The following is a 10,541-nucleotide window of genomic DNA, read 5'->3' as shown; positions in this document are numbered from 1 at the left end:
GGCCAGGACCGGAGTTTTGTGCTCCCTCTTACAGTGAGGAGGCGGGCAGTAGCATTTTGAGCCAACTGGAGATGTTTAAGGGAGGACTGGTTGACTCCAAAATAAAGTGCATTACATTAATCCATAAAGGAATGGATTAATGTTTCTAAATGTTCTTTTGCAAGAAAGGGTTTTACCTTTGCCAGCTGCCTAATGTAAAAAAAAGCTGAATTTTACTCAATTTGCCGATCCAATTTAAAATCACTAGGCATCCATCCATTCATTCTCAACACCGCTTATCCTGGTTAGGGTCACAGGGCGCTGGAGCCTATCCCAGCTGACTTCGGGCGAAAGGCGGACTACAGCCTGAACTGGTCGCCAGTCAGTCGCAGGGCACATATAGACACGGACAACCATTCGCACTCACATTCACACCGTCACTGAGTGGGAACTGAACCTACGCTGTCCGCACCAGTCAGGCAGTTGTCTCATATTAGTAATTAATGAGTGCTTGCACTGTATGCTGATTTTGTTTTCTATGTGGAATGTATTTGTCCAGTTTCAGTTCAATTTTGATGAATCATTGTAAAGATGTTTGACGATGTTCTACAATGTTTTCTGGTGTTTGATATTGTTCCATCACGTTTTCTTTTATTCAGAATTAAAAAAGGTAATTTGTCATTCATCATTATTTTACATGTTATCGCAATCCATTCAATATTTTTTTGTTTTTTTCTAAATTTGGGCCCTGGGGAAGAGACACATTTCTAATTTGAGTCTTGTGAAACAGTTCTAACCCAATCCACTGCGTGTTTACTACACATTTTGTATACTCACATATTGAATGTGAGTACCGTGACATGAGTGACCATAACACACCATGTTATGACAAATATTTGAGTTTTTATTGAATGATTTTAAAGTTACAAAGTAAACATAGTGGCTATGCTTGTGAATCTTGAACTCATCCACTATCCACCATCACCTTCATCCTTTCATACATCAATTTGAAAATAAAAAAATAAAATAAAAGCCCTCACACTCTGAGGTTTGAGTCAGGACATCCTTGTTATCCTCTTTCATCCCTCTGTCAAGTACACAGCAGCATATATTTAACTCATTGTTACTCATTCAGGAATACTCAAAGTGAAGAAGTCAGGATTGAGTGCGTGCATGTGTCAGGCCAGTTGCTGAGAGATTCACACCCAGCACCAAGGTTGCTGCTACTGTCATGGTGACCACCAAAGTCGCATGTTTTATTGTTATCATGTGTACTTTTCAGTTCGTCGTAAAGTACATTTAAAGGAAACCAGAGTGCATTATGTTTTTCTTTTGAATCAAATGTCCTATGTAGACATAAGACATAATATTTCAAGTAGAATGTAGAGTATGCATATCTTAGTTTCCGCATGTAATTGTGTCATGCCAAGCAGGGGGAAATACACACAAGAGCCATGGGGGTGGGGGAATGAACAAACAAAATGTTAATAAGGGGATGCTACGAAACTGAATAGTAAAAAAAAAAAAAAAAGAAAAAGTCAAGCTTATTTTAACAACATTTCATCAGGAAAAAAAGAAAATACATGACCGTCAATGACCACAATGTATTGCACCGGATATCTTCTGGATTTTTTTCCCCCCATACATTTCAATACGCAAGTGGAAGAAAGCGCAATTAGAGCATAGATGATCGACCTAGTAGACAAGTTACTAACTACAATTTTATCAACGCTTTGTTAAGGTTTTGTATTCATCATAACTGAAGACAGAGACACCATTTTGGCCCATTTTGAAATAACAAATGCTATAACTTCATAAAATGCATATTTTAGATAGAACTAGGACCGGTGGTCTTCACACACACACAAAAAAATATTTGTGATGGACAAATAACCACAAATTAATTAGTGCCTTATTAATATATTTTGACACAAACTTCAAACAGTGTTTCCGTCGTAGTGATCCTAACCATACACAAACTGGACACAGAGCCTACAAACTGAGTGGTTTCAAAGAGAGAGAATAGAGTGGAGCAGAGAAAGTTAGCAGAGAACATAATGTATTATATCTTAACAGTAACCGACACTTTCAGGTTATAGGTTATAGGGCACTAATTCTCTAAAAGCAGACTGGAGATGTAAAAATTAGACTGCTTCCATTTGATGAGTTTTATATATATATATATATATATATATATATATATATTTAGGCACATAAGCTGAGGGCTAAACCGCACCTTGGATAATACATTGATAAATGTAAATAATGTATGTTTAATTGTTGAAGAGCCTCTTGAAAAAAACAAGAACAATACCAGTGTACTGAAGTCAAAGCTTATTTTACTTTTCTTTTTTTTCACTTGTTTTGTTTCTGTTGTGGCGGCACGGTGGCCGACTGGTTAGAGCGTCAGCCTCACAGTTCTGAGGTGCGGGGTTCAATCCCCGTCCCCGCCTGTGTGGAGTTTGCATGTTCTCCCCGTGCCTGCGTGGGATTTCTCCGGGCACTCCGGTTTCCTCCCACATCCCAAAAACATGCATTAATTGGAGACTCTAAATTGCCCGTAGGCATGACTGTGAGTGCGAATGGTTGTTAGTTTCTATGTGCCCTGCGATTGGCTGGCAACCAGTTCAGGGTGTACCCCGCCTCCTGCCCGATGACAGCTGGGATAGGCTCCAGCACGCCCGCGACCCTAGTGAGGAGAAGCGGCTCAGAAAATGGATGGATGGATGGATGTTTCTGTTGTAAGCCAGAAAATCCAGTATTATCCATGAATGGTGCAAGTTTAACATAAAGAAAGTGCTTTGTATTTTTCATGAAATTTAACATATTGTCATTATACAATGAAAAACATTTATCTCCATGAATCTTGAACAAAACTTAGCAACACTTTTCATTGGATAGCAACGATATGTTCAACAACAAGCTCTTGAGCCATGCCGCAATATTCATGTTTGCTACATTATTAAACTCTGAATGTATTTGATACAATTGGTAGACATACACCAAAGTATTGACTTTGACCCTGTATATTAGTGGATAAAGGAATAACAAACACACAATACAAGATAATAGGAAGAGTCGGGTCATCCTACTCATATTTTGTTGTCTGTCTTTCCCCAGTCGAAATCAATAAAAGAAGCTTCAAACAAAGTAGAAAACGGATGATGATGATGGATCACTGTGTCAGATCAAACTTGTGCTCAATCTGAACGGTATCAGATCTACTTGTGGCATATTTTATGACCTTATCTGCTCCTCTTCTTCGTCTACAAAAGGTCAGGGAGGTGGCTGTAGACCGAGTCCAACAGCGTCTGGCTGGCCTCCTGACTTTTGACTCCGGCGATCTCAAAAAGCTGGTCTAGCTTGTCCTCGGCAGCAGGGATCTCCTCGATAACGTGCAGCTCTTCGGGGTTCAGGATGTGCAACATGTCGTCAAAGATGGGCTGCAGGTCGCACGGGTCGAGCCGCACTTGACGAAGCACTGTGTCTTTCTTCTCTGTGAGGAGGACAGAGAAGGGCAGAAAATGAAACGTTTACTTCTCACTGATACTAGTTGTACCACCAGTAAACAACTGGGATGACGCGTAAATGTTCCAACTTGTAAAATAGTGTCAGAGGCGTAACATCGCCTTTGTGTGGTGAGATACCAGGAAGTCGGTATCAGTGTGTGAAGTTTAACACACTTACTCACCGCCTCCCCACTTCTGTTTTGAAACCAATTTTCACCGTCTGACATCTTTTGTAAATGTCACAACAGACGTGTCTAACAGATTCACAGAATCTGATTGTGGGAATGTTCCATCTCTGGGAGTTACTGTAAGTTCTGAAAAGGAACATTTGAATACAGTAAATGCATTACGACTCTAACGGACTCATTTTGCGGAAAGGTGGTTAATTTTAACAGAAAAAGACCACCTTTACAGTTTATGTTAGTGATCACTTTTGATTAGGCATCATAGGGAAATTCTCTTTCGCAGCAAGAGTGAAGAACTCCAAGAGAGTGCGGAGTCTCAAGCACCCCCAAATTGAATCACAGCACCCCTAAAATGTTTGTGATTTCTTTCTTTTTTCTTTAACTGTATGTCATTTGGCGGCACGGTGGTCGACTGGTTAGAGCGTCAGCCTCACAGTTCTGAGGACCCGGGTTCAATCCCCGGCCCCGCCTGTGTGGAGTTTGCATGTTCTCCCCGTGCCTGCGTGGGTTTTCTCCGGGCACTCCGGTTTCCTCCCACATCCCAAAAACATGCATTAATTGGAGACTCTAAATTGCCCGTAGGTGTGACTGTGAGTGTGAATGGTTGTTTGTTTGCATGTGCCCTGCGATTGGCTGGCAACCAGTTCAGGGTGTACCCCGCCTCCTGCCCGATGATAGCTGGGATAGGCTCCAGCACGCCCAGCGACCCTAGTGAGGAGAAGCGGCTCAGAATATGGATGGATGGAATCACAACTGGGGAACATTTGAATAAGAGATTAGGATAAAACCTTAAAATTACATTCCCACATTGCAGGTGATGCCTATATCACAACTGACTGGACGGGATTGAACCCCGGTCCTCAGAACTGTGAGGCAGACGCTCTAACCAGACGATCACCGTGCCGCCCAGTTGTTAATCATCAACATAAAAAGAAAGGGCAAGGTGAAAGTTAGTAGAGTACAATACTAACGACAACCACGAGAGGGAAATCATAACTCATCCATTCATTTTCAGTACACCTGGTCCTCGCCAGGTGAGCTGGACCCTATCCCAGCTGAATATGGGCAGGAAGAAGTGTACACCGGACTATTTGGCACTCAATCACAGGGCACATATAAACAAACAAGCATTCATATTCACTTTCACACCTATGGACAATTTAGTTCAAATAACTTACCATGCATCAAGAGTTGATATTTAAAAAGCAAAATAAAGACGGAACTATAATTAGGTGGTGTCTGAGTGATTTGGAAATAATTAATATTTGGGGTGGGCGGCACGGTGGACGACTGGTTAGCACATCTGCCTCACAGTTCTGAAGACCGGGGTTCAAATCCCAGCCCCGCCTGTGTGGAGTTTGCATTTTCTCCCTGTGCCTGCGTGGGTTTTTCTCCGGGTACTTCGGTTTACTCTCGCATCCCCAATACATGCATGGTAGGTTAATTGAATACTCTAAATTGCTTGTATTTCTGAATGTGAGGGCAAATGGTTGTATTTTTATATCTGCCCTGCGATTGGCTGATGACCAGATCAGGGTTTATCCCGCCTCTTGCCCGAAGATAGCTGGGATAGGCTCCAGCACGCCCGTGAACCTAGTAAGGCTAAGCGGTACGGGAAATGAATGAATGAATGAATATTTGGGGTTATACCCAAGCAAAAACATGGAATCAAAATGAGTCAAAATCAAAGTCAAAATCATTTCAAGATTATGTAAAAATAAAACTGTCAAAATGTGTATGTTAAAGTTTATTTTTATTAGAAAGAATCAATACAAATATTCACCTTCACATTCACACCATCACACGTGGGAGCTGAACCAAAGTCAGGCGAATGTACCACTACACCATCAGTGACTCATTCAAATTGTATTATTTATAAAATAAAAAATCATTTTAATGAACTATATTGTAAATGTGAAATGTATGTATACAATGTTTATTTTGTTGGTATTTTTAAATTTGATCATGAACAAGAAATCAACTAACCACTGCGATTGGCTGGCGACCAGTTCAGGGTCTACCCCGCCTCTCGCCCGAAGATAGCTGGGATAGGCGGCAGTACGCCCGCGACCCTAGTGAGGATAAGCGTTTCGGAAAATGGATGGATGGATCAATCTCAATCTATATTTAATCAGTTAAATGAATCACAAATTCATCCTAACAGGTTTGGGTGGGCATCAAACTCGAACACCACCCGTCGACAAATGTTTGTTGAGGTGTAAAATTTCCCTTAGTACTCCCCTGTTGACGATTGGTTTTGGAGGCAGACAAACTTCCATCGCTGCCTACCCCCCGTTGACAATTTATAATGTAATCTGAACCCCCGCCCCCTGTTGACGATTGGTTTTCGAGTGACATCACCAACACGTTTTGTGCTTCGGGCAGTAACACACCTTTGAATGCCACTGCTAATTCCCCACTCACCTTTAGTGATGAATGAACCGTTCCTGCTAAGAGCAGAGTCTTTGCTGGAGGTGGAGTCACAACGGAGCAGCGGTTCCGACTCATCGTGGAAGAAGCCTTTGGTACGGTCCACCGGCGACTGCTCTACACCGACAGCACTGCCGCCAATGCTGCTGGGAGACTCAGGAGGCTTGTGAATGGGACTGAGGCTTTGGCTTACATTCACAGATGTCATCAGCTGGTTTATGTCAAACTGGGGAAAGACAGACAACTAAATATGAGTAAGCTGAACAGTTTTGGGATGGACCTGGTATTTGCAAGGGAATATGTTGCCATGATGGTTAATGGGGGAAATTAGCCATCTAACCAAACTAATTAGACCATAAATTGACTGAAAGGCAGAGGTAGAGTTGACAAATATTGTACTCGAGTAGTATTGTTACTTTTGAATAATATGACTCAAGTAAAAGTAAAAAGTAGTCATTCAAATATTTACTTGCGTAAGAGTAAGAAAGTACTCAATGAAAAAACTACTCAAGTAAAGAGTAACTTGAGTAACTTGAGATAATTATTTTTTTAAATCAGCATGTACAAATAATAACAATATGTGAGAGTTGACACACACCAAGCACCATTTCAATTTTAAGCTGCCCAAAAAATAACAACAGATGCATTAGGCCCTACAGAAACATTATTTGCTTTATTCGCTTCAATGACTTCATGAAGAAGCTGTTTGCTGAACAGACTGAGTGAAACCATAGGATAGTGCTAATTTTGCCATATCCCATGCCAAAACAACAATAGAAACATCTGCAACTTACCGCAAGGTGTTTTCTCAAGTTAGAAGTGGGCTGAAATATTTTTGGGCAGTCACAATTTAGAGCTGCGTGACAAAGTCGTTGCTTTTCAGAGTTTGGAAAGTAAACACACTCGCGCAGCGTTTTTTTTTCCTCCCAAAATGAGCCATTTTGATTGGCTCGCGAAGGCTACGTACGCGGTCATGTGACTACCTTGTATCGTCTGATTGGCGCAACAGGTACCCTATGCGGAAGTCGAAGATGGCGTCTAAAAATAGACGCGCACACTCAGGAATTGATAAATAAAAGTAGCGAACGGGATGATGATCATTGTAATGGAGTAAAAATATCGATCCGTCTTGACATAAATACTCAAGTAAAAGTAAAAAGTACGGTGCATTTTAAGTACTCTGACAAGTACAGTTTATGGAAAATTTTACTTGAGTAAATGTAATGGAGTAAATGCAGCGCGTTATTACCCACCTTTGCTGATAGGCTAACTTTGACAGCCCAGAGAACATCATTCACTTTCCAGAACTTCATATTCTAATGTAGGTAAAGATTACTTTAAATTTACGTTTTCCTCCCAAATATATGATTCAACTTTCATCAAGTGGACATTAAAATGTATCATTGCATTGTTGAAGTGGCATTCAATCTCAATCTCACATTTAAATCAAAGTAGGATATGATTACTACTTACATTGTCTCTAGCAATGGAAGCATTTTGGACTACATAATTTCAGTCCTACTAGTTTGCTCCCATAACAGGTCGCAGAAGAAATTAAAATGACAAGTACATTTTCTGGAGCAGTTACAATGACAAAAAAATTGGCAATTTTAAATTGTAGTAATGTATGCACCTACAAAACAAACTGGTGTTGTGGAAAGCTCCCCTGGCTAGCAAAGTTAGCACTGTCAGACAAGCAAAAATCAAATTGGAATTTTCAACCTTGGAAATGTATCCAAATAAAAATATCAATTGGAAAAACATTCTGGGTCTGCTAAGTCATGATTTCTGCAGCAACGTTCGGAAAGTAGGACCACAATTTTGAGCATTACTGAAACAGCCCAGGCTTGCAAAAGTGCTGCTGGCAACATTTTTTTTATAACCATAGTGCCAGCTTTGATGATTACTTCCTCCACCTCAAACCTGTCCCTTGAACATTAAATAGATAAGATAGATATAAATATAGAGTTAAAAAGTATTCATGACATTTGAAATGAATATATTGTAGTTAAACGTGTTACTGCTATGTTTCTTTTATCGTCTGCATGTAATGTATCTCCAGTCTGTCCCGTCTCTTGTCCTATCTGTGCAAACGCTTCCCCTCTCCCTTCTGTCTCTCTGGAGCAATAATGAACATTCAGTTCCAACCAGTAAGGACTGGTTTGGAGATGAGCTCATGAGGGAAAGTCTTGTTTTTCCCAGCCTGAGGGTAGGCTGCAGCAGAAATGTAAGCACTGCTCCAAATTTCTTGTGTTCTCCATTCATAATAACTGCATCACTGTTCTGCACAGTTCTGACAAACAAACACTCTTTGTCATATAAGCGATTTGCATAAACCCACAAAACACAATTACCTCGTCAACACGGAAGCAGATAAAAGTGAAACATTTTGGAGGACAGTTGCAGATACATCATAGTAACCCATAAGAGAATGACACATTTAGAAACCTCTGGGCACAGGAAGTTAGTGGCTTCATAAGACAGGAGAACTAACTTAATCTAATATTCATGGCCCTATTTTCGTGACTGGCGTAAATCCGGCATGACGGCTATTGCAAGTGTGTGCCAGGGGCGGGTTAGACCGGTGTTGGTAATTTTCTAGACCAGTGCAGCCCGGCGGATCCGAGAGTGGGCGCGCTTGCGCAACTGTGAATGTATTTACAGCCGATCAAAGCGCCTCCCTCTCATTCCCTTTAAATGTGGCACAAGGACAGTCTCAATGGCGACATCTCTGAGCAGAAGAGGATGATGCGTAATCGCAGCGATCCATGCGTGAGTGGAGCATTGTCACTGCTCTGGCCGGTCTGGCAACTGGCAATGTGAGCGGTTACAATTACAATTAAATTAAATACAGAATGAGCTGGCGACTTAAATATGTCCATAGACCTCAGTATCTGTCTTCCTGTACCCCAATTCACCAAAATCGCGTTATACCAGCGCCACGGTTTACCTCCCGTCAGTATTTAGACATGGTCTGAGCAGGCTTAAGTTTAGAACAGCTGACTGCTACCAAATTGTCACACCGCCGGGTGCATCTCCAAGGACACCCTGTCGCTGCGCTGGAACGACCATCATGGCGCAGACCAGTCTGCCAAATTGGTGGACACGCGCAGCAAGCCTTGCGCTTGCACAAAAATCAGGAGCCGCCGGCATTTACATCAAGCCCAAATGTGCTGTCTGCGACAATGGATCCCTGTCTTAACCCACTAAATATTTTTAAACAGAAGAAAAAACAGGAAGGACAGAACGATGGAAAGTGTGTTTTCTATGCATGTGAACCCAAACCCAAACAAACTGCAGAGTCATTGTATTATCATCATACAAAGGAAACTAGGGAGACAGGCAAGGTGTGAAAAAATGCATGACGAAGAGCAATAAAGATGTATGTGACTAAACTGGAAGAACAAACTGACACAGACAACAACAGGTAGAGCACTAATTCTGACATCAGCTCATTGGCAATGACTAAGATATGCGAACACAAAAACTTTGGGAGAGGTACAACAATTCTACCAGGATAGGGAAGAACCACAAAGGAAAAGAAACAATGTTAAACTTGTAAATTGATTTTACTACTTCTCCTCCTCCCGCTTCTACAGTAAAGCCTGAAACTTCTCATACTGTGGCCAAATTTTCAGTTTAGTGAATTCGTATTTGGGCCATTCCCTTGAATCAGTGCCATTTGCTTGGTGTAAGTCTCTAAAAATAAACTTCTAAATTAAATTTCTTGTCTTTTTTCTAATTAACTAGAAATTTAGAATATTGTTAGGGATGCACCGATAGCACTTTTTTTTTTTTTTTTTGACTGAGAATGTGTAAACTACAAGTCAACTTCTTAATGGCTTCAAAAAACAAAATGCAGGTTTTGGGGTGGCCTAGTCAAGGTCCAGACTTGAATACGATTGAAATGCAGTGGCATCTCCTTAAAAAGGCCGTTCATGCTTGAAAAACCCTCCATTTTTGCTGAATTAAAACAATTCTGCAAGGAATATTGGGCCAAAATATCTCCTCAGAGGTGTGAAAGACTCATTGCAAGTTACGGAAAACGCTTGATTTCAGCTGTTGTTGCTGAGGATGGCCCAACCAATTATTAGGTTTAGGGCGCTATTACTTTTTCACACAGGGCCAGGGAACAGCATTTTGTTTACTTAATGAATGAAATCATTATTTTAAAACAGCATTTTAAGTTAATTTGTGTTACATGTGTCTGATGATTTTAAACATTAAAGTGGGGAAACTATGCAAGTATATAAGAATTTGAGAAGGGGGGCCAATGCTTTTTCACAGCACTGTAGATATGCTACTGCCAGGAAGGGTATCAGGTAGCCTGCAATGCAGCATTCACCCGCCCCGTCTGGCCTGGCCCAGAGTGGGTGACGGGACTTGGGAAACACGATGCTTGCCGGACAACCTGGCCCAAACCGCGGGGCAGTTGGGT

At 41.3% G+C, this 10,541-nt stretch overlaps 1 protein-coding gene across 2 annotated transcripts in view; it reads right to left on the bottom strand.

The window, feature by feature from the left end:
• Positions 1–862: 862 nt before the first annotated feature.
• tnfrsf21 (tumor necrosis factor receptor superfamily, member 21) overlaps positions 863–10,541 on the bottom strand; it is a 50,862-nt gene continuing 41,183 nt past the window's right edge. For both annotated transcript variants that reach the window (XM_061754431.1, XM_061754433.1), the window contains 2 exons: positions 6,098–6,329; positions 863–3,475 (listed from right to left, as the gene is read on the bottom strand). In XM_061754431.1, the coding sequence (XP_061610415.1) occupies positions 3,246–3,475; positions 6,098–6,329 (462 nt within the window). In that variant the 3' untranslated portion in view covers positions 863–3,245. The remainder of the gene's footprint in view (positions 3,476–6,097; positions 6,330–10,541) is intronic.

This window comes from Phyllopteryx taeniolatus, chromosome 18 (genome assembly GCF_024500385.1).
Source record: "Phyllopteryx taeniolatus isolate TA_2022b chromosome 18, UOR_Ptae_1.2, whole genome shotgun sequence".
NCBI classification, from domain to species: domain Eukaryota; kingdom Metazoa; phylum Chordata; class Actinopteri; order Syngnathiformes; family Syngnathidae; genus Phyllopteryx; species Phyllopteryx taeniolatus.
The sequence above is the reverse complement of the archived record's forward strand: the minus strand, read 5'-3'. Positions and strand labels throughout refer to the sequence as shown.